This window comes from Petaurus breviceps, unplaced genomic scaffold (genome assembly GCF_028583685.1).
Source record: "Petaurus breviceps papuanus isolate PSGF00001 unplaced genomic scaffold, PetGlider_PUasm1.0 38, whole genome shotgun sequence".
Lineage (NCBI taxonomy): Eukaryota > Metazoa > Chordata > Mammalia > Diprotodontia > Petauridae > Petaurus > Petaurus breviceps.
In genome coordinates, this window is record NW_027186304.1 from 38,014,470 (window position 1) to 38,039,581 (window position 25,112).

A 25,112-nucleotide genomic window follows, 5' to 3' on the forward strand; every position below is an offset into this window, starting at 1 on the left:
TGAGCTTCAAAGTCTGAATTTCCACATTCTCAGGTGCTTTAATCTGGGGGGAATCCTTCTCTGATACGACACACTGGTGTGTACTGTAACCATCTTCAGATATGAAGTACACAGCTATGCATGAATCATTTCTGAGGTATTAGGAAAATGGCCAAACCCTAAATTCCCTTGTGCTAGACTGAGTTTTTCTTTTAACACCCAACTATGCATTTGTATAGAACCTACCTGGTGCCAAGTAAAATAATGCCTTTAGTTGTGTATATATCTCAATAACTCTCATACCACAGCAGGGTCTCTCTCGGGGCAATCTTCCTTATGTCTTCCCAGAGTGCACCGGGGAGGCATAGACTGAGGATCAGAGGACCTCAGTCTTGTGCTGTTCTCTGTGAAATTTTAGGCAAGTTATGTGATCTCTTAGTATATCAGTTCCTGCCATATTGGTGAAGTGTTTTGGGCTCTTCTGTGTTACATATCACTCTACACAGCATATTAAAGGCATTACTTTAGATTTTTTTATTGGATAGTTGTGATTAATTTACTTAACAGAGATATGAATAAAGACATATGGCCAAATTACTCAAACTTTATTTGATCTTTGACCTCAGAGAATATTGATAAAATGTATTATCAATTAGTATAGATAACTGCAGAGGTCTTTCATTTTATAACAAATTGAGAAGAGGGAAAGAGCCAGGGACACTGGTGAAGAAGACTTCTGAGGAAGCCAGGATTTACCTGGATTCACATTGTCCATGAGAAAGCAGAGAATAATTCAAGGTCCCAAAATATCAATCCAAGAATAGCACTATTGCCCTCAGAGAGAGATGAACGTACATGCTCATTCCTGAAATTTCACTGAGGTCATATCAATGTCATTTTTAGGAGCCTTCTTCCCTAGATTAGTATAATATTTCTTTTTGCCTATTGTAATCTTCACATAGGCACATTTCAGGTGAATAATATCTTCAGAAACAACTGATTCAGCCAGGGATCACTAATTTGCACATGGCCAACCTAACCCTACCCATCCTGGGTTATCTACTCACTTTTGGTGGCAATGGTGAGATCAGCTCCAGAGAAAGGATAACTATAAAATTAGGTCAGCAAGTAGGAACTCAGTTGAGAGAAACTGGGGAATGTGAGAAGAGAGTAAGCATTTGTCATTGCTCCATCATCTCATTCATATCCGCTTTTTGACCCCATGTGGGGTTGTCTTGGCAAAGATATTAGAATGGTTTTCCATTTCCTTCTCCAGCTCATTTTACAGATAAGGAAACTGAAACAAACAAGGTTAAGTAACTTGCCCAGCGTCACATAGCTAGTAAGTGTTAGGCTGGATTCAAACTTAGGAAGATGAGTCTTCCTGACTTTAGGCCCAGTACCCTATCCACTGCACCATTATATATCCCCTAATATATGTCAGACATCGTGCTAGGTACTTTTAACAAATATTTCATTTCATCCTCACAATCACCCCATAGGTAATTTTATTATGCTTATCTTACAGTTGAGGAAACTGAGGCAAACAGAAGTTAAGTGATTTGCCCCGGGGTCATACAACTAGTAAGGGTCTGAGGTCAGAATGGGACAGAGTTCTTCCTGATGCCAGGTGCAGAGTTCTGTCTGCTGGACCACTAGCTGGAGCCCTTTCCTGCCTATGTTATTTATTACCTTACATAACTAACAATGTTTGCCCTAATTTTTCATTTGCTAGGAATACCATTTACACTAGATATCATGTTTGTTAGACTCCATATTCCAAATATAGCCTTTACAGGGCTAACTCACCTATAAAATATTTACTTAAGATATGAAGCTTTTGTTTGATCATCTTTGAAACCTTTCCCATTGGGCCAAAGGCATGAATTTTATTGTAGGAGTGTCACCACAAAATAATTTTTCCTCTTGATGAAAATGTGAAGTACATGGCATTATATGTCCCCTAATTAGGGAATGTAATAAAAAGCAAGGCAAATAGAAATTCTGACTTTGAATGATACAATCAATCTGGTTGCCATAAAGGTTAACATTGCTTTTTATAGTAAAACATACAAAATAAAGTGCTATGAGGAATAAACCTTGACTTTCTGTTGACAGATTGCCAGTTATACCCTCCCCTCCTGACAGGCAGGTAGATTATTAGCTTAGTTAAAAGAAGAAAGCTTCCAGCCTCTTGTGTGGCAGGAAATTTGCTATGTCTCCAGGTTCTCTGTGAGGAGGTATGGGGAGATGGGCTGAACCTTATCCTCTCTACCCTCTCTTCCATGTACCTTGGGGCCCATGACAAACTCTTCCATTTTCCATTTCCTTGCTTGAGTAAGCGATTGAACTTAGTTTATGAGTCAGGAATATATATGGACTTGGAAACAACCTTGTTAATTTGAGAGGTGGGGAGGTCCCTGGAAACCATCTAATTGCAGATTACTGACAATCCTAGGAGGAGCTAATGGCAGCTCCTTCAGAATTCTTAGAGACAATGACCACCACCAAGTGGATTGGCATCAACTCAGCCATTTCAGCAGCAGATATACATCAGGAGGTATCTGGACCATTGTCATGTTAATGGAATTTAAGATCTTCCCCACCCAATAATAGGCCTCAAGTGGAGCCCGTTAAGGGAAACTTGCTTAGGGGAGGCTTGTTTGTAGGAAGGCTTTCACACCTTTTGCTAATTTGTGATTAGGCACTGAGTCAAGAGGGCTGTGATGCCTTCTGGCTCTGAGAAGTGTATATATAACTCAGAGTTGGTATTTTGCTTTGGCTTATGAGAAGGATCTTGTGATTCCTTGGTTAAGATTCTGAGTTGTCCTATGCTCAGAGCTCCCCAACTGTTCAGATGTAAAGGCTCTCTTGATTCAGGGATGCATGTAAAGTGTATAGTTGATTCAGGCAGTTGGAGCCCTGTCTGTTGGTCTTTATTTCTCAGCTTGTATTTTCTCCGTTCATATTTTCTCTGAAATTTAGGGTGTTGTCTTTTCCCCTGAACTAGTGAATGTAATTAAAAAAGATTGTTGACCCCTTAAATAGCTATCTTTCCTAGTAAAGCAGATCTAAGAACCTGTGCTACTGGGTATGCCAGTGTAGTTGACACTACAATCTTGTAGAGCCAATGTAAAGTGTAAAATGCCTAATTAGAAGTCCTATTAAAGGTCTTCTATTCAGATGTTGTTTAAATAATCAATCTTCCAATGATTATAATAGTAGTTACAGTACTGAATTCTGTATGTAAATCATTTTGTCCTATGTGTACTTGTCATGTCCTGTGTTTAGTATTCCTTTTATGTATAGAGAAAAATTACTCATCACAGACCTGATTTATATTGTATATTGAGTATGTTTTTACTCCATGGTTTTTGGAAGTCATAGATGTGGACCATAATCTAGAGCAGTATTTCTTAAACTGTGGGTCACCACCCCCAAAATTTGGCAACAGTAAAAGGTTTCTGAACACACAATGACCAAAAATTAATTCAAAATCAAACATGTAATGAATCTGAGTGTTTCTGGCAGTACTTGCCATGTTGTCTTGAGCAACTTCAATACAGCCTTGGTTCTGAACACAAAGCATGCACACTTTGTACTGCATGTGCCACCATGTTGCACAGTGTCAACACTGCCAAAACTCAATAAGGGGTTGTGAGTGGAAAAAGTTTAAGAAGCCCTGAAGAAGTAAAATCATCCCTAGTTTGCCAGGGTGAATATAAAATGAGTGTGATCAAAGGGAACTTGGACTGAATCTAGTCTATACTATATGTCTGGTTACAGAATAGTGAGTGGGGACTCTAGCCACTGTGGGTTCAACAACCATTCTTCAAAGTTAGAACTCACAATGTCTTGGGAGGTAGGTAGGACAGGTACCATTATTTCTATTTTACAAATGGGGAAATACATTTAGAGAAGTTGTGACTCACCCATGATAAGACGTTAGTAAGTGTCAGAAGAGGGATTTGAGTAAACATGTACCTGATTCCCAGTCCAGGAACTCATGTACAGAGTATTATGGTGTTCAAGCTATTTTCCTTACATTATCCATTTCATCTTCATAATTACCCTGTGAGAGAGTAGGGTCATTCTGTCAATAAACAAAACACCTATAATAGGTCAAACACTGTGCTAAACACACATAATAATACTGCAAGTATCACTATCACCATTTAAAAAATGATGATAGAATTCCCTCTATGTTACTAACTAGCTTTTAGGGGCTACTAGGTGGTGCAGTGGATAGAGTACCAGACCCTGAGTCAGGAAGACTTCTCTTCTTGAGTTCAAATCTGGCCTCAGACACTTTCTAGCTCCTGTGACCCTGGGCAAGTCACTTAACCTTGTTTGCCTTCGTTTCCTCATCTATAAAATAAGCTGGAGAAGGAAATGGCAAACCACTCCAGTATCTTTGCCAAGAAAACCCCAAATGGGTCACAAAGAGTCAGACATGACTGAACAACAACAAAGCTTTTTGACCTTGGGCCTAGGGCTACAGATGAAAAATAATTGAATTGAACTAGATCTCTACCGTCCTTTCCAGCTCTGACATTTTCTGTGATTCTGTATGTCATATTGCCCAGACTCTAGCTTCTTTTCCATTTCTATTTTACCTTATTTTATTCCCCCCACCAAGATCAAGATAAGACCTTACAGATAATATTAAATTCTCATTAAATCTGGCAATTCAATGATCGTGGCCAGCCTTAGCCAAAGTCACCCACTCTGTACCCATGTTCCTTCATTCTTTTTTTTTACTTGCATGACTTTATATATTTTCTACTTCATGTATTTTATTTTTTCCTATTACATGTAAAGGTAGTTTTCAACATTCATTTTTATAAGATTTTGAGTTCCAATTTTTTCTCCCTTCCTCTCCTGCCCCCTCTCCAAGACAGCAATCTGATATAGGTTATATGTGTACAGTTATATTAAACATATTTCTACATTGATTATGTTGTGAAAGGAGAATCAGAATAAAAGAGAAAAGTCACAAGAAGGAAAAAAACAAAAACTAAAAAAACGTTAAAATAATATTCTTCAATTTGCATTCAGACTCCACAGTTCTTTCTCTGGATGTGTATAACATGTCATATATATATATGTGTGTATAACCGTCATGACTCTTTTGGAAATGTCTTGGATCATCATATTGCTAAGAAGAGCTAAGTCTATCATAGTTGATCATGGCACAATGGTGCTGTTACTGTGGACATTTTCTCCTGGCTCTGATCACTTCACTCAGCATCTGTTCATGTAAGTCTTTCCAGGTTTTTCACAATAACATTTTATTACATTCATACCACAACTTCTTCAGCCATTCCCCAATTGATGGGCATCCCCTCAATTTCCAATTCTCTGCCACCTGCTATAAATATTTTTGTACACATGGGTCCTTTTCCCTTTTTTATGATCTCTTTGGGATACAGACCTAGTAGTGGTATTGGTGGATCAAAGGGTATGCAGTTTTATAGCCCTTTGGGCATAGCTCCAAATTGCTCTCCAGGATGGCTGAATCAGTTCACAACTCTACCAACAAGTGTTCCAATTTTCTCACATCTTCTCCAACATTTATAATTTTCTTTTTCTGTTATATTAGCCAGTCTGATGGGTGTGAGGTGGTGCCTCAGAGTTGTTTTAATTTCTATTTTTCTAATCAATGATTATTTAGAGCTTTTTTTATATGACTATAGATAACTTTAATTTCTTCATCTGAAAACTTCCTGTTTATAACTTTTGATCCTTTATCAATTGGGAAATGACTTGATTCTTATAAATTGTACTTATTTCTCTATGTATGTGAAAAATGAGGCCTTTATCAGAAACAGTGACTGTAAAAATTGTTTCCCAGTTTTCTGCTTTCCTTTTAATATTGGTTACATTGGTTTTGCTTGTGGAAAATCTTTTTAATTTAATGCAATCAAAATTCTTCATTTTGTATTTCATAATGTTCTCTGTCTCTTATTTGGTCATAAATTCTTTTCTTCTCCATAGATCTGACAGGTAAATTATTCCTTGCTCTCCTAATTTGTTTATGGTCCCACACTTTATGTCTAAATCATGTACCCATTTTGACCTTATCTTGGCATATGGTATGAGATATTGGTCTATGTCTAGTTTCTGCCATACTATTTTCCAGTTTTCCAGCAGTTTTTGTCAAATAGTGAGTTCTTATCCCAGAAACTGGAGTCTTTGGGTTTATTGCACAGTAGACTACTGTAATAATTTACTGATATGACTAGGCCACCTTCCTTTGCATTTTTTTCATTAATTTTCTTGACCTTTTGTTCTTCCAGATGAATTTTGTTATTATTTTATTATTAAGTAATTTAATTTAGGTAGAATTGTCATTTTTGTTATATTAGCTCAGCCTATCCATAAACAATTGATACTTTTCCAAATATTTAGATCTGACTTTGTATGAAAAGTGTTTTTGTGATTGTATTTGTATAGTTCTTGGGTTTGTCTTGGCAGCTAAACTCCCAAATATTTTACATTGTTTACAGTTATTTTAAATGGAATTTTTCTTTCTATTTCTTGCCCCTCAGCTTTGCTGGTAATATATAAAAATGCTCATGATTTATGTGGGTTTATTTTATATGCTGCAACTTTGCTAAAGTTGTTAATTCTTTCAAGTAGTTTTTTAGTTCATTCTCTAGGATTCTCTAAGTATACTATCAAATCATCTGCAAAAAATGATGGTTTTGTTTCCTCATTGCCTATTCTGATTCCTCCACTTTCTTTTTCTTCTCTTATTGCTAAAGCTAACATTTCTAGTACAATATCAAATAATAGTGGTGATAATGGGCATCCTTGTTTCTATCCTGATTTTATTGGGAAAGCATCTGGCTTTCCCAATATCCCAATATCCCAATGAAATATAATGCTTGCTGATGGTTAGGTAGATACTACCTATCATTTAAAGGAAGATTCCATTTATTACTATGCTCTCTAGTATTTTTAGTAGGAATGGGTGCTGTATTTTGTCAAAAGCTTTTTCTGCATCTATTGAGATAATTATATGATTTCTGTTAGTTTTGTTATTGATATGGTCAGTTATGCAGATAGTTTTCTTAATATTGAACCAGCCCTATATATTTCTGATATAAATCCTACGTGCTCATAGTGTATTATTCTGGTGATAAATTGCTGTAATCTCTTTAATAATATTTTATTTAAAATTTTTGCATCAATATTCATTAGGGAAATTGGTCCATAATTTTTCTTTCCCTTCATTCTTACCTGGGATCTGGAGACTGAGTTCCTGATTTTTATTTGGTTGTCTGAGAATATAAAACACTGAAAACAAGGGATAACATTTCACCCCCTTAGGCAAAAAGAGGCTTTTTAAAATTAGAGGGGACAGGCATCATTGCACTCAACGCCTCAGGAAAGGAAAAATATTAACAACCCCCCCCCCCCCCCCCGCCCCAGCTTTTTCTCTCCCCCAGGTAGAAAAAAATTAGCACTGGAAATGAACACGGGGAGACTCCCTTTGTTCAGAAACTTCTGCTGGGTCGGTTTCCTCATCCATTCATTTAAAAATGCCAAAGGTAACCACAGTCTCTCCTTTCCACGGCAATTAGAGTGACCTGACTGGTCTGCTGCAGGTTTTCACCGTTAGTGAATCAAGTTGCGCTGCCCTTCTTTTCTCTCTCCCTTCCTTCCTTCTCCCTGCATGGGCTCCGCACGCTCCACTGGGGAGGCGCCACAAGCCGCCTCCTACGACCGGGGGGTGTGTTCACTTCTTTCTGGGACAATCTCCAAAAAACAAAAGCAGACCAAGGCAGAGGTTTCTGTCCGCTGCTGCCGCGGCTGCTTGCGAGGCTGCTGCTGCTACTAAGACCACCGAGCCCCTCTCGGAGACAGCAGGAAGACTGCGCTGCCCAGGTCCTCTGGACAAGGCAGAGCGGAGCTAGCACTCGCTCCAGGTCCCCGGGGCAGGATGGCCAGGGTACGGAAGGGGACCCCAGCGGCTGCTCCTGCGCGCCGGTGGCTCCCGCGGCTTTTCCTCCTGCTTCTGTCCCCCCTTTCCGCAGCCGACGCTTCTCCCGAGCCGGAGACCGGCTTCAGCCTCCACCCGCCCTATTTCAACCTGGCCGAGGCGGCTAGGATCTCGGCCACTGCCACCTGCGGGGAAGAGTCCGGGGGCGCGAGGCCCCGGCCTGAGCTCTACTGCAAGCTGGTGGGGGGTCCCATCGCCTCCACCACGGGCCACACTATCCAGGTAAGGCGGCGGGGGCGCGTGCGGGAGGCGCAGGTTGAGAGGAGAGGTGGCAGGTTGCCCGGAGAGGCGGCAGGTTGCCCGTGGAGGTCGCAGGTTGCACGGGGTGGAGGGAGGGTTGCCCAGGACTTAGTCTATTGGAGGCCTTTGGGAGAAGAGGGGATGTTACAGTGAGTGCCAGCTCTCAGGGCCCTCAGGGCGCCCAGCTGCCGCGGATGACCAGGTGGGAACAAATCCCCAGCCCGAGGCAGAGAACAAGGAAGGCTGGCCTTAGGGAGAAGGTCACTGGATCTGAAGTCAGAGGACTTGGGTTCGAATTCTGACTTGGTGGCTTAGGTCCTTTCACCTCCCTGGGCCTCTGTTTTCCTCTCTGTACAAGTAGAGTGCTGGGCTGGATAGATAATCCTTAAACTCCCTTCCGTCTTTGGAGCCAGAGGACAGGAGGCAACAAAGAAAAGGAATGTCTCTTGGGGGGAATTTTTAGAGAAAGTCCCAAGTACAGCTGGTGCTGGGCGATGTCAAGACAACCAAGATAAACGTCTCCTGCTTAGTTTCAAACTTGGCCCTCCTCGTCAGGGATATTTTTTTCTCCCTGTTCATAGGTCGATGGCATTGGTTAGATGAATGTAACAAGGTTTGGTGAAAAGAGCTTTCTGGCCTTGAAGTTGGGAGTGCTGAATTTGAGTCTTAGTTCGATGACCTTGGGGAAATGCCTTATTTTCTCTATGTTAGAAGGTCAGTAGAGTTGGAGCTGGAAAGATCATCTAATAAGAGTCCAAGTCTCTTGTTCCGTGGTTTTTCAATCTTTCCAGCTTCGTGACCCTTTCTGGAGTTTTCTTGGCAAAGATACTGGGATGGTTTGCCATTTCCTCCTCCAACTCATTTGACAAATGAGGAAACTGAAGCAAATGGTGTTAAGTGACTTGCCTAGGGTCTGAGCTGGATTTGAACTCAGGAAGATGAATTTAGATGATGTAGTGGGTACAGTGTCAGGGCTGCAGTCAGGAACACTCATCTGTCCTGATTTCAAATCCAGCCTCAGACACTTACTAGCTGTGTGATCCTGGGCAAGTCACTTAACCTTGTTTGCCTCAGTTTCCTCATCTGTAAAATGAGCTAGAGAAGGAAATGGCAAACCACTCCAGTACCTTTGCCAAGGAAACCCCAAAAAGGGTCACAAAGAGTCCAACAGGACCGAACCACAACCAATTCTCTTATTCATCCGGAAACTGATTTCCAAGATTAAGTGATTTGCCCAAGTTCACACAGGTAGTAAATGGCATAGCCAGAATTTAAAGTCGGGTCCTCTGATTACAAATCTAGTTCTCTTTCTAGTGTATTATACTGTGGATAAATATGCTTATTTCAGTGTAGAGGTAAAGCTGGTCAGAACTGTAATTAGGGTGGGGGTAACTGGGGCTTTTCTTAGGGATACTAAATTTGGAGGGCCTTAATAATATTTGAAATCTTTCAACAGCATAGTAACAACCTTAGAACCCAGTTAAAAATGATTAAAATAGAAATCTATTATATGTTGAACTAGGGTGAATTTTTCCGGCTACCCCACTTCTCACTTCTCCATTAAGGGCACACTTTGTGCTTAGCCCAAGGCTATGTTAGTGGTGTTTAGGTTCTCAAAATCTTGCTAAGCCCCAAACACTTTCTTTATTAATGGATGTAGACCAATTTAGATAAATTTGGAGAGGCTTATCAGCAGGTAAGCGTCAGGGTGATAATTTTTCAGTCACTGCAGCTCTGGAAGACTGTCTATTAAGTTGTAGAGGGGTCATGGTGGGACATTGTTCTTGGATGTCTTGAAGTTTTGAAGGTTATTTGCACAACTTACCCCAGAGGGCTGGTTAGAGGAAAATACTTTGTAAAGCATTCCCTAAATGTGAGTTATTATTATAGTTTGAAGGGATGTTAGAGATCAATCCATCCAACTGCTTTTTTTTTTTTTGAGGAGCAGGGCAATTGGGGTTAAGTGACTTGCCCAAGGTCACATGGCTAGTAAGTGTTAAGTGTCTGAGGCTTAATTTGAACTCAGGTCCTCCTGACTCCAGGGCTGGTGCTCTATTCACTGCACCACCTAGCCACCCCTGCCTCTTTTTTTTTTTGTTTTTAATCGATGGATTACATTTTAAAAAAATATCCCCAGCATTCAAATCCTACCTTTTACATTTACTATGACATTGTGACATTGGGTAACTCACTAAACATTTCTGGGGGCTTCAGTTTTCTCTTTGTGAAATAGGAATAATTGTGCCTACACGACATATTTCATAGGGTAGCTTTGAAGAAACAAAAGTATAAAGTGCTAGAAAATTGTGAGTTATTAATATTGTTGAAGCAAAGGCTAGAGCCGGGATAGTTTCTGCCCTCAAGCTGTTTACAATTCAAATTAATTATACTCTGATTCATAGATCTAGGCAGAAGAGGAAGAGATCTTCTTCGATAACTCAGCATATGGCATCCTTCTAGGCCAGGGTGTAACTTTCAGATACAGAATATTGTGAAGTGTTGAACTTTACTCTCTGAAAGTTGGGGATGAAGAAAACCCAGGCTGAGCTGGGCTGTCTTGTCTCCTTTCAGGGATGAGGGCAAGAGAGGATGCAGCAGTTGCTGGTGGGAGAGTGTTGTGTCAGGGACAAGAATGGGGAAGCAAAATTAGAATGTGCTCCAGTCAGGTATTTTGCAGCCGCTGGTTTAAACTTGCCTCTTTGGAAATGGGAGGAGAGAAGAAAAGGGAAGAGGGATCAAAATTCACCAGTCTCTTCTACTACAATCAGTGGTGACTGTTCTGGGTCAGGCTGGCTATGTCACTTGCAGAAATAACAGACTTCTGAAGTAACTCAAAATAACTGCTTTACATCTCTGAACTTTCACTAAACAACCTCAAAACTACCTGGTACCAGACTGTATTTTGGAAATATTAAAAAAAAAACAGTTAAGACATGATTTAGGATTTTTTAAGTCTTATTTTTATGTTAATGACAACTCCATAATTAGAGTATTGGGAGCTGGATCCTGTTCTGTATGAGTCAATAGCCAAGGTCCTTTTTATTTTTTAAATTTTATTTTATAATTTTTGAATTTTTTTTCAAATGAAAATCTATTTTTCCTTTTCACTATAGCCTCCCTCCCTCCTCCCATTGAGAGCAACACAACTGCTGTTAAGAACATATATAATCAGGGCGGCCAGGTAGCACAGCGAGTAAGAGCACCGGCCCCAGTGTCGGGATGACCTGGGGATCGAATCCGGGCTCAGATACTTAGTAGCCACCCAGAAACACCTGGCCGTGTAACCTTGAGCAAGTTACTTAACCCGGATTGCTTAAAAAAAAAAAGAACATATATAATCAAGCAAAACAAATTCCCATATTGGCCAAGTCCCAATCAATTATTTATCAATTTGTACTCTGAGGCTATTGCCTCTCTTTCAGAAGAGTTTGTGGCCAAACTCCTTGAAGTGTTGAAATGATTTTCCTAAAATGCAGATGTGATCAAGTTCTCTTTTCTCCCCTCCACCATAAACTCTAGTGGCTCCCTATTGCCTCCAGGATTAAGTGCAAAATATTCTGGTGTTCAAAACCTTTATAACCTAGTTCCTCCCTTCCTTTCCAGCCTTCTTTCACCTTAATCCCCACCATGTACTCTTAATCCTCACACTGCTCTCTTTAATGTTCTTAGAACAAGACACTCCATTGTTAAACTCATTGCATTTTCTCTGGCTGTCTCCTAGTGCCTGGAATCCTCTCTCTCCTCATTTCTACCTTCTGGATTCCCTGACATCCCTCAAATCCCAGATAAAATCTTATCTTCTATAGGAAGCCTTTCCCAACACCTCTTATTCTAATGCTTTCTCCTTCTTTGGTTGTTGTTCAGTTGTTTTCAGTTGTGTCAACTTTTTGTGACCCCATTTGGGGTTTTCTTGGCAAAGATACTGGAGTGGTTTGACATTTCCTTCTGGAGGCAAGCAGGATTAAGTGACTTGCCATGGGTCATACAACTCTAAGGCAAGATTTGAATTCAGGAAGATGAATCTTCCTAACTACAGCCCTGGTACTCTGTCCACTGTGCCCTCTACCTGCTCCTGTCCCCCTCTTAAATTATTTTCCCATGTTTCCTCCTATAAATAGCTTGTTTTTACATATTTATTTGCTTGTCTCCTCTATTAGATTATAAATCTTTGAGAGCAAGGACTTTCTTTTGCCTCTTTTTGTATTTTCAGTGCTTAGTTTAGTACCTGGCAAATAGTAGGCACTTAATAAGTGTTTATTGACTGATGACTGACTTTCATCATGAATCCTTCAGGAATGGTAATTGATCATTGTGATGATCTGAGTTCACTGATCTTTCAAAACTCATTCTTTACGACACTGTTGATATTGTTCTCAGTTGATCTCCTGGTTCTGTTCACTCTGTATCAGTCCATACAAATCTTCTCAGGTTTCTCTAAAACCATCCCCTTTATCATTTCTTGTAACACAATAGTATTCCATCACATTCCTGTACTATAACTTGTTCATCTATTCCCCACTTGATACTGTGGTCTTTTCAAACACCGCAGTCAGTTGATAATCTTCCTCTACAGTATCTTAGGTCTGAAGTTTCAGGGCTAATAGAAGGATAAATAAAGATTTCCTCAAAGACTACACATAGACAAATAGAGGCTGAAAAGTAATGATTATCTGTAGGAAGAAAGAACAATTAGCAAATTAATATATTGTTATTCAGCTTAAGTTGACTTGTAAAGGTTACTAATTTATTAGCTTATGAAAGGCACTATACTTTGCTTATGATTCTGTGTGTTAAGCCACAATAAGAATATATATGTATATATATGCATATATATATATGTGGGTGTGTCTGGCTCTTTCTGACACCTTTTGGGGTTTTCTTGGCAGAGATAATGGAGTGGTTTGCCATTTTCTTCTCCAACTCATTTTACAGATATGAGGAAACTGAGACAGTGTTAAGTGACTAACCCATGGTCACATAGTGTCTGAGTCCAGATTTGAACTCAGGTCCTCCTGACTCCAGGTCTGTCACTCTATCCACTGTATCACCTAGCTGCCCCATTATAGTTACATGGACTTTTGGAGCATTGGAACACTAATAGAAAGCCGACAAGAGGTTTGGAATAAATGAAGCTCCTTTCCTGGCTGAACAATCTTTGTGTCTGAGACACACCAAAGTGGGCAGTCACAAGAGGCTGGAGTAGCAGGAGGATTCAGTGCTTCAGAGGATTCAGGAGACTGTGGGGTATGAGGATTTGGGACGACAATGCTATATCAGACTTCACTTAGTATCCATAAAAGGAAACGACTATTAGCAAATTCTTTAATTATTGCCATGTTTATTTATTGAGAAGGTAATGGGACCTCATGTGTAGAACTGGGAGAGACATTAAAGCCCATCTCATTTTACAAACCAGAATGGAGGCGTTGGAGGCCACGTGGTTTGTGCAAGGTCACAGGGGTGGTAAGCAGCAGAGGGGATTCTACCCGGGTCTCCTGCCTCTAAATCTACTGCTTTGCCCACTGTACCACCCTCATGCATATAATCATGTGTTAACTTCCAGCTGTAATATTCTCTAAGTAAGCCCCTGTGCCTTTATTACATTGTCATGTGACAATGATGAGGCGAGTTTAGGAGGCGGCTAGAATTTATACTTAAAAATTTAACACTTTAAAATTTGCAAAGCACTTTACAAATATTAACTTCTTTGAGTCTTACAACAACTCTGTAAGATAAGGGGTATGATCACTCCCATTTTACAGATGAGGAAACTGAGGAAGACAAATTAAATGACTTGCCCAGGACCACTTGGCTAGTAAATATCTGAGACAGGATGTGGACTCTTCCTGACCCAAGGCCTAGAGCCTCTGTTGCACCATCTGCTGCCTAGTTTGAATATATCTCTTCCTGAGAGGTGTTAATGAAGAAAATAAATAACTCAGATCAAACAAATTCTTACAGCTGGTAACATAAATAAATATATGATTTTCCTTTAATAAATTTCACTTTTTCAAATCAACATTAGCTCAGATTCAGGGATGACAGATTATAACTCAGTACCTGGAGAAGACAAATATAAAAGAGGATTTTCTTTTTCTCTACTTTTTTTTTTTTACTGTTTAGGTTCTTTATAAGAGACTTGTTTTTTTTTTAATCTGTTTATTATGTGGCTTACAAAGATATGAGAATTAATCACTGATTTTCTCCTGCTGGCACCACAGAAAGGCACAACAGAACCACGGAGGGGGGAACCTCCTTCCCCTTGACCTGTAGTCTCTTTCCAGTTGCTATAGAGAATCATTTATCTGGAGCTCATGGCCTCTTTAAGCAAGTGTAGTTTCCTAAGGAACTTTGAGAGCCCCGTAGAGTTTGTCAGTCTAGGCATGTCAATACTGTAGCGATGTGCCTAGTTAGGTGTGTGTTGCTGACCGTACCTTCTGCTCCATTTCTAAGGGGGGCCCTCTCAGCAATGTGTGCCCATATTTGATGCAGGCATACCTATCTTTACCCTCTTCCTTGCTTGCATAAGCCCTTCATGCAGTCTTCTTTTCCATGGATTCACTGTGATCTATAGGTTCATGCCAAGGGGTGTGCCAATAAATATTTAACAACCAGCTCTCCAAAAAAGGGGGTGCAGAAAGGGAAGTGATTTGTCCAAGCTCACACAAAGAATAAGCATCAAGATTTCTATCAGCACTTTCTACAGTATTTATGTCAATAGGAAAACCAAACAATCCTTTCATAGCTGTAATGGAACTCTACTGAGAGACACATAGCACAAATATTTCTGTAGCTAACAAGTGGTTTTTATGGTTTAAGAGGGGTTAATTTTCCTAAAAGACTAGGGGCACTCCAGTGATGGAAAAAGTGATAGCAGCCCATGTTATCAAACCTCTCTACTTTTCTGGGTCAAATGCATTTCATGGAGTGGAAAATGAAATTCTATGTAGTTGAGACTTTCAAAATGGAAAGCTACAGATTCCATTTTCTAAAAATAGAAATCATTATAAATATGTATATTTTTCAAATTCGAGTAAATTTATTTAATTAATAAAATATTCATGAACAAAAAACAATTAATATATTCCAAACATCTTTGATGGGATGCAGACAGAAGCCTTCTCTATTTAGGTAATGGTAAATCATTTATCAGTTAAAGACTGATAATTCTTTACATACCATATTGTACTGTGCATTAGTTTTGAATTAATTATGAACATGAATAATGCATTTATTGAACCAGATATTCTCCAAATGCAAAAATGATTTCCTATTTTTGTTAGATACTCTTCTTAAAAATTCAATTAACTCTTGTCTAGCCCTTTAGCACAATTTAGTTGCAATAAAGCTCTGATTTGTTAAGTAGGGCCTGAATATTTCCAAAAACTAGGTAGACTGAGTACAGAGGAAGACTCTCTGCACACTGTATACACAAGAGACCTAGAGGCAGATAAGAGTTTTGAATTTTGGACAGATAAGCCAAGTACCCTTTTAATGATGGGAGGTTCTAGAAGTAGCCCTTAAGAAAAGGGTGATAGGGAGGAAATGAAAGGAGAAACAGTGCAAAGAAGCCTGGTGTAGAATGTAGAATATGAAAAATGTGCAGACTGCATTGTGAAACATGCCAGCTTGGAATCCTGCTACCAAAGCTTCATCCTGACCAGGGTGCCAGTTAACAAACAAATGGAGAATTGAAAGAAGAAGCCTAAAGTGCTTCCAGGGAGACAGTGAGGCACATGGGATGCCAAACTCTAGATCAGATTTAAAGGCTTAGAAAACTGTGCTGGAATCCAGTCTTCTCTATGACTGTGGAACTCAGAAATGCCATGGATGACATGTGAAACTTTTTGGAGAGTATTATCAACATCACATACAAGTGGCCCTTAGCAGAGTTAGAAAGAACCCTAATAATGAAGTCCTGGAAGAAAGCCAGTCTCTTGGTAGTGATGTGGTCTGTCTTCAGCAGTTTTTCTGATCCAGACATGTGGAATAGATGAATGGCTGAGGCGGCTGTTGTATGATGAGTTGAAATGGGGGCAAATTCAAACAGAGTGGTCAAAAGAAATATTTTTTTAAGGAAGCCCTGACGTAGACTTCAAATGAGATGGTATTGTTGTAGCCAACTGGGGAATAATAGCCTTAAGCTCTATTCAGCATAGAGAAATGCAAATTAAAACAGTTCTGAGATTTCACCTCAAGTCAAGGCAAATTGTCAAAGATGAAAAAAGATGAGATCAGTCAGTGTTGGAGGGCACAGTAATGCACTGTTGGTGGGAATGCAAAATGGTTCAACAATTTTAAACTTCTGTTTGGAATTATACAAGAAAAGTGACCCAACTGTCCATTCCCTTTGATCCAGAAATATTACTAATGGGCATATAACTTAATGAGGTCAAAGACAGAAATACAGGTGTCTTTCTATATAAAAATTTTCATAGGAGTGCTCTTAGTGCTAACAAAGAATTAGAAGCAAAATGATACTGATCATGTCACCCCCTCCTCCCCTCAATAAACTCCAGTAACTCCCTATTGCCTCTAGGAGCAAATACAAAATGCTCTGTTTGGCATTCAAAGCTTTTCATAAGCTAGCCCCCTTCTACCTTTCCAGTCTTCTTAAACCTTAGTCCACAATATGTGCTCTTTGATTCAGTGGCCCTGACTCCCTGGCTATTCATGAGTAAGACACTCCCATGTCTTACTCTAGGCATTCTCTCTGGCTGTCCCCCATACTTGGAATGTTCTCCCTTCTCCATTCTGACCACTGACCTCCCTGTTTTCCTTTAAATTCCAACTAACATCCTCACTCCTGCAGAAAAGCTGCCCTAACCCTTCTTAATTCTAGTGCCTGCCCTGTTTATTATTTCCTATTTATCTTGTATGTAGCTTGTTTTGCATATATTCATTTGCATCTTGTTCTTCCCCATTAGATTGCAAGCTCTTTGAGGGCAAGGACTGTCTTTTGACTCTTTTTGTATCCCCAGCATTTAGCGCAGTGCCTGTCACACACATAGTTAGTTGGTTGGTTGGGTGTTGTCCTTTGTTCTCAACAAGGACCAAAGTGACATCATTATGTTAGATTCAAGTTACAGTGTATCTGACTGTGTATCAGACCAATAAGAGCTTGGCATGCTCTACCACAGGTTGGGCACAAATAGTCCATTTGAATATTTGGAGTGGATTCTCTAAATTTGCACAGTTCACATTTCTTTTTCTTTATTTTTTTTAAAGCAATTGGGGTTAAGTAACTTGCCCAAGGTTACACGGCCAGTTTTTTTGTGTGGGTGTTAAGTATCTGAGCCTGGAACCGATCCCGGGTCCTCCCGACTCCAGATCCAGCGCTCTTACTCATTGTACCACCTAGCCACCCTTAGTTCACATTTCTTTTGAGCATGACACCTTTGATCACCCATTCTGGGTGATCTTGTGCCAGTGTCTCCCATATCACACCATCAATTCCAAATCACTCCCTACATAGTAGGCACTTAACGAACATTTATTGAATTTAATGAATATGGATGTAATGGCATATTGTGCAGTAAGAAATGAAAAATATGAGGAATTGAGAGAAACGTGAGATTTGTATGGACTGATGCAGAATGATAAAAATGTAAACAACAGCTAAAATTGTATAAATGAAAAGACCATTAAAAGTAAAGTGAACTGACTAATTGGGAAAAACTGAATAATTGGGAAAAACCAATGAAGGTACCAGAGAAGAGATAATGTCACATTATCTCTTGTGGTAAAAGGACTATTACTACTACTAACATAAAATATTATATATTATACATATTATATATTATATACATCCCCAGATGTCTCTGTATTGCATAATTTTTCTAAATTGCTTTTCTTTGTAGCAAAGGAAAGATCAATCTGAAAGGGTGGGAAATGGAATGTAAAGACAAAACCCTATAAAGGTAAAACTGATAACTGGACTTTTAGTGATTAAAACTGAGTAAATCTTTTATGACAAAGGCATTGGTTGGACTGTGTGTTTTAGGAGCAGAGTCACCAACAGGGCTGGATTCTGCAAATATCAGAAGCAGTTGTTTGTCCTGGAAATTTCAGTCAACAATTTTTATTGAACATCTAGTTTGAAGACTGTATTAATCCCTGTAGGGGCTTTCCAAGAAAATCATGTCACTGCCTTTGGGTATTTTAATCTCTGCAGGTAGCCCACAAAAGAGTTTTTACAGAGTAGAAGAAATTATTGGTCACAAATTGATCTTTTCAGTCATACTTGGGAAAAATTCAGAAATCATCAACATTAGAGTAATCTTTCAATGTGAACAACATATCTAAAGTATCACTATAAAGGATAAGATCTATTTGTTTGCATTGCTAATCACAGGCATTCTCATTATTTTTGTAATCATACCACGTATGAATTGATATTGAGTTGATTTGGGTTACTTAGGAAGGGCCATCATTGGGTAAATTGTACAGTGCTCTTTCTTTCCCTTCCTTCTCCCCAGCGTCGTTACACAGGCTGGAATGAGGGAGTCAATTTTAATAGGGATAAATGTAAAGTCTTATATTACACTTGTATTAAAAGGATCAGCTTGACAAATAGAGAATAGCAGAGGAACAGCTGGGCAACTTTTGTTGTTGTTCAGTCATTTCAGTCATGTTCAAAGGGGTTTTCTTGGCATACTGGAGTGGTTTGCCATTTCCTTCTCCAGCTCATTTTCCAGAGGAGGAAACTGAGGCAAACAGGGTGAACTGACTTGCCCAGGGTCACACAGGTAGTAAGTGTCTGAGGTTACATTTGAACTCAAGTCTTCTGACTCCATGGTCAAAAATCTATTGCCTGGCCTAGCTGCCCTAGAGGATCATAGAGGGAGATAAATTGCAAGTCTTGGGGGGTGGTTCTGTTGTGTTTTAATGATCTTCAAAGAAGAATAAAAAGGGAGGGAAAGAAGAATACACTGGGCTTCTGAGGAAGAAAGAGGAAGGATGGAGAAAATTATCTCAAAAGGTCCACTCTTCTCCTAACATCCCCTCCTCATGCATATTCAGTAATAGATACTCTAATATACTCTAATTTTTTACCTATATGTTTCCTGTATCCTGATTTCACCTGAAACATAAAGAGATCAAGGGTTAGCTAGAGATTTTTTTTAAAAGAAAAACTTAATTTAAAAAAATGGTAGTTGAAGTTAAGTGACTTGCCTAGGGTCACACAGCTAGTTAGTGTGAAGTGTCTGAAGTAAAATTTGACTCAGGTCCATCTTAACTCCAGGCTGGGTGTTGTATCCACTGCATTACCTCACTGCCCCTACAAAAAAAACTTTAAAATGGGATGGGGAGCCAAACCCTGTCTGAATATTAGGGATTTACCCACTGAATACTCTGAGTTATTTTGATTGTAAAACAACTTTTTGTATGATATAAATATCATAAAACAGAAGGAAAAAGGGGCCATATCGACTTGAGGGCCATTAGATTGCTCCTTGGTTAGAAGTAAAGGAGTTGTCCTAGGGTGAGGCTAATTAAGTCTCCAGCCTCTGTTAATAATGCTTTCTTGCTTGATTTAGTCAATAGTGGGACATGGTAGGCTCTGAATCTCAACATTATAAAGGAATTCTAGTCCAAATGGCTTTTGAGGGGAAATCCTTTCTATAATTTTATTCCCTACTTGAAGCCCTTCACTAAGACAATTCATTCAGAAACAGGATAGCAGAAAATTTTGATTTTTATGAACAATGCTTAAAATTTGGTCTGATCATGACAAAGCTCAGCCAAAAAAGCAAATGTGATCTTGAGTTTCATTAACAGAATGTTCAGCATGCCGTAGGTGATAGTCCATTCGTACTTTGCATTGGTTGGACCACATATGAAGTATTTGTTCTGTTCTGTTCACCACGTTTTAGGAAATACATTGAAAAGTTGAAGACCATCCAAAGGAGTGTCACTGTGATTGTGAGGGCAAGTTGAGTCCATTACATAAAAGGATCAGTTGAAAGTAGAGTATGCTTAGCCTTAGCAAGAGCAGGCTAGAGAGAACATTATAGCTATCTTGAAATTGTCTTCAAATAAAGAAATACTATGGAGAAAAGAATTAGACTTGTTTTGTTTGACTCCTGGGACCACCTAGCCTCAAGGTGAGGAAAAAGTTCCTAACATTTTAATTATATAGAAGTAAAATGGATTGTCTTGAAAGAGTGAATTTCCTTTTACTGGAAGTCTTTAAACTGAGAATGAATCACAACTTGTCTGAGATGTTCCAAAGGAGTTTCCCATTTAGATGTGGTTTGAACCTGATGACTTGTGAAGCGCCTTTTACTTTTGAAATGCTGTCATTCCTAAATCAGGACTATCAGAGACTCTCTTCAAAGTGGGAAAAAGTCACCTTAGTCCGTGTATATTTGTGACTTTGAAGGAAGGGCACCCTGATCCTTTGCCTTAATGATTAGGGGATTGGGCTGGGGTGTGCCTGTACAGTAACCTCTAGGCTAACATTGCTTGAGCTCTGGAGTTTTGAGATGCATTAAGGATAAATACCGTTGAGATAAATACCACTAAACCTGGGAGGTGGGATGGTTAGAGGCAGGGAATTAGGCTGCTTAAGGAAGGGTGAACTGGTCCATATTGGGAACATGGCAGGTCAGAATTTCCTGACCAGTAACGTGACCAAACCCATAAGCAACTACTGTATTTCTAGCCTGGACTAAATAGGAATACCTAATCTCATGGGCAGGTAGGTGGCACAGTGGATAGAGTGCAGGCCTGGAATCAGGAAGATCTGAGTTCAAATCCAACTTCTTACTGGTTGTGTGACCCTGGGCCAGTCACTTAACCCTCTTTGTCTGTTTCCTCACCTGTCCTTCCTCACTTGTCTCAGTTTCCCCACCTGTAAAATGAGGTGGAGAAGGAAATGCCAAACCATTCTAGTATCTTTGCCAAGAAATCTCCCCAAAGGGGTAACAAATATTTGGACACAATTGAACAATAACAACAAAATCTCAAAAAAAAAAAAAAAGAAAATGATTGGGGGAATGAGTGGGAGTGGTCAGTGGTATTATGGACTCCAGCTAGTTGAACTACCTTTATTTTTGCTGTCTTAGACTCTGCCAGGGTTAGATAAGAGCCCTATACAATTGCCTGCATTCATTGCACCCTAGGAAAGCACTGCATGGATAAAACATACTTCAAGACCCATACAATCAGAATGACTTTGTTGGGAAAGATGCATGCAGAATATTTCAATGATTAGACAAGAACGGATAAATTGCAGGCCTAATGTTCCTTTTGTCTGTTGGACTATAATAGAATCACATTAAATGTAGTTCTGTGCTATCTCCACGTTGATTTCCTACTTCCTTGTGGCCGATAACCTAACTGATATAAACAATGCTTTTTTAAATGTGATACTGAGTTATGTGTATTTTCATTTACCAAAACATTTAGTAAAATACTGATAAAAGACTCCATTAAGATAATAACTTGGCTGGTCATTTCTTCCTCCTCTTTCTTCATTTTGCTTTTGGATGAATTTTATAGAATTTGTCCCAAATAAAAACCCAGTTGTAGACATAAAATTTTGTCATAAAACATCAGGAAATGATAAAAGTCATGATTTATTTTCAAGCTCTTCAGTTACCGACATACATTTTTACTTTTCACATCAACAAGCAGTCTAATTTATAGCTAACTGGCAACTTCTGGTACTTGATGAAACCATAAAATCTTAGCCTTGAAAGTGACCTCAGAGTCCCAGAGCACCCTTTACAACAGTCTGTACAAATAGTCATCCCAGCTCTACTAGAAGATTGTGATTGTGAAATCCCAGGACATTTCACCTGGTGCAATTCTGATTGTGAGGAAGCTTTTCCTTATATTGAGATGAACTCTGCATCTCCCTAAATTCCTTGGTTTTTGCTTGACCTTCCGGGTGTGTATGGTATTCAGGGAGGACTAGCACGTCTGGTGTAAGGGCTTGTGAGCCCTTTGCAGGGTTCCACCTTTGGTGGAACCTCAATCCACCTGTGGAACCACTCATCCACCTTTGGTGTCCACCTGTCATCCCAGTCTCAACTGTGACTCTAAGAAGCTGCAGCTAATGCAGTGGCCACACCCCTGTAGAAAGGCCTATGCAAATGAGGTAAACCAGGTTGCAGGTAACCAACAGGCCTCAGACTGGTTAGTAGATTGGGGGGTGTCTACTCCAGCTATGTGAAGACTTCCCCCCCAAAAAAAGTGATGGATGAGAACAAATTTTTCCGGTGGCGATGAAGGCGACTGAGGCAGGTGCTATGGAGTGCTTAGCGTTTGGTCAGATACTGATGAAGCCAAGGCCACGTACTGCATCCCGGGCCTTTACTGGTTGTCTTGACTTTTGCCTTGCCACTGGATATCAAGAGTAAGGATGACGACTTTGTGCAACTCTGCCTCACTTCAATCCAATCCAGGAGCAAGTTAAGACATCACCACATGACATAATTGGTCCGGGGCATGTTCCTGACTCCAGTTAAACCCACTTTCAGGATTTAGTGAGCCTACTTTTGGACAAGCAGATGACATGTAATGGAAGAGCCCTGTTTCCAATTCAGAGCATGTGCTGGGATTTTGTGATTGTTTGCTGTTCACTCATTATGTGATGAAGGAAAGCCTTTTAACTGGCCAGCCAGTTAAAGTCAGCCAGTACTGAGTATGCATATAAAATCCACAAATGAGTCTCTTCTCTGGTGGCAAGTGAGGCATGGGTCCTCATTCTGTGAGCATTTGGGGAAGGGTCTTGACCAGGGAAGAAACTGAAATTTGGTATCTTCATATCCCTTGTATGCACATTCACTTACCCCCTCACCAGTCAATTAAAAGACTTTCCATTAGAGGGTAGGAAGCAGTCTCAGAATACCTGCGCATGCTCTGAATCGGGCAGGACCCCTGCATTGCACCTCATCAAGCACTTCTAGAAGGTGACTCACCACACCCTTCACCTGCTGTGCTGCAAGTAAGTAGGCTTCTGCTCTGAGGACTTCTCGACAGTCTCCCCCCACCCTCTTACACTAGAAAAACAAGTCAACAATCCCAAAGTGAGCATAAAAGAAGAAAATTTGAAATTCAGAACAGAAATACAATTGAAAACAATAGTTGAGCAAATATTATTTTTTAAAAGACTAACAAAATCAATAAACTATTAGTTTATTTGATCAAAATTGGACTTAAAAAAAAAGAGAGGAGATTGCCAAGTGAAAGATCAACAGGGAAAATTCATGAATTCATGAATAGAGAAGAAATAAAGAGAATTGTCAGAAACTCCTACTATTACACATCAGTGAAAACTGGAAATTTAAAGAAAATGGATGAATATTTACCGTACATAGGCATGCATATATTTACACACATATTATTTGTATATATACATATATGCAAATATGTGTATGTGTTTGTATATACATATCTCTCATATGGCAGGGCTTTTAGTCATATATATGAATACTTTTTTTCTTTTAGTCTAAACTTGCTATTTCATTGATATAGGGTACTCCTATATCAATATATTCCTAGTAAGGAAACTCTTCTATCAATACAGATCAGCAACTACTCTGCCACTTCTTGTCTTAGATAGTTGCTTGGGGCACTGAGAGGTTAAGTGACTTGTATAGGGTAACAACCAGTTTGTGTCAGAGGCAGGACTTGAACCCAACTCCTCTTGACTCTAAGACCTGCTTTCTATCTAGTATGCCACGTTCGCTCTCCTACTGGAATATCTTTAAAATACTCAAATTAACAAATCAGGAAACAGAAATGACAAAAAAAATCCAATCTCATAAGAAGAAATTGAACAAGGCATAGATAAAACTACCAAAAAGGAAAAAAAAACCCATCCTAGATCAGATGAATTTACAAATAAATTCTATTAAATATTAAGGAGGAAATTAATTTCAACATTGTTAACTAATCTATTAATAGAAAAAGAAAACACTAATAAATTCCTTCTATGAAATAAATATGACCCATAAGGGTCAAAACAGGGAGGGACAAAGCAGAGAAAGATAGCTATTGAGCAAAATTAATTTATGAATGTTTATGCAAAACATTCAAATAAAGTATTTACCAAAGAAACAATAGCATTTGGAGAGAGAAGACTTGATTTCATTTATGTTAGAAGTTCCAACTGAAGAAATTTTTACCAGCATAGATGAACAACTATTCAGCAAGTTATATTCCCTGAGAGTTGCCTGGGGCACTGAGAGTTTAAGTGATTTTCCTAGAGTCACACAGTCAGTGTATGTCAGAGGCAGGACTAGAATGCACATTGTTCTGACAAGTCAGTTCTGACTCTGCACTCTGCCATAATATCTTTATATCATATGTCCAAAAAAATTATTCCTTGTAAATAAATTTAATTTTTTAAATTTAAATGCTTTATTAACTGCTGGGTTACATCATTCATTTCCACCAGATTTTGAGTTACAAATTTTCTCCCCGTTTTTCCCCCACCCATCCCCCCAAAACAGCAGTCCCACAGGATATCCCCACCTCCAATCTGTTCTCTCCCATATTTTCTCCCATACCTGTTTCAACTTTTCCAGTGGATCTCTATGCCTCAGTGCCTGTATATCTTTTTTCTTAATTACATGTAAGATGGTATTAATAATAGTATATATATATATACATACACACACACATATATATATTTGAATATTTGATTTTAAAACTTTCAATTCCAGATTCATTCCCTTCCCCCCCCCCGCCACCCACCCCCACTGGGGGGACAAGCAGTTCAGTATAGGTTGTACATGTGTGGCTAATGCAAAACAATAACATAGTAGATGTATTGTAAAAGACTGACTATTTTTCCCTCCCTCCTATCCCACCTCCCACTTGTTCTATTCTCTACTTTGATCCTGTCCCTTTTCAAAAGTGGGTGCTTCCA

At 39.3% G+C, this 25,112-nt stretch overlaps 1 protein-coding gene across 2 annotated transcripts in view; it reads left to right on the forward strand.

Moving 5' to 3' along the window:
• The first annotated feature begins 7,714 nt into the window (after positions 1 to 7,714).
• LAMA3 (laminin subunit alpha 3) overlaps positions 7,715 to 25,112 on the forward strand; it is a 343,942-nt gene continuing 326,544 nt past the window's right edge. For both annotated transcript variants that reach the window (XM_069099797.1, XM_069099798.1), the window contains exon 1: positions 7,715 to 8,209. In XM_069099797.1, the coding sequence (XP_068955898.1) occupies positions 7,928 to 8,209 (282 nt within the window). In that variant the 5' untranslated portion in view covers positions 7,715 to 7,927. The remainder of the gene's footprint in view (positions 8,210 to 25,112) is intronic.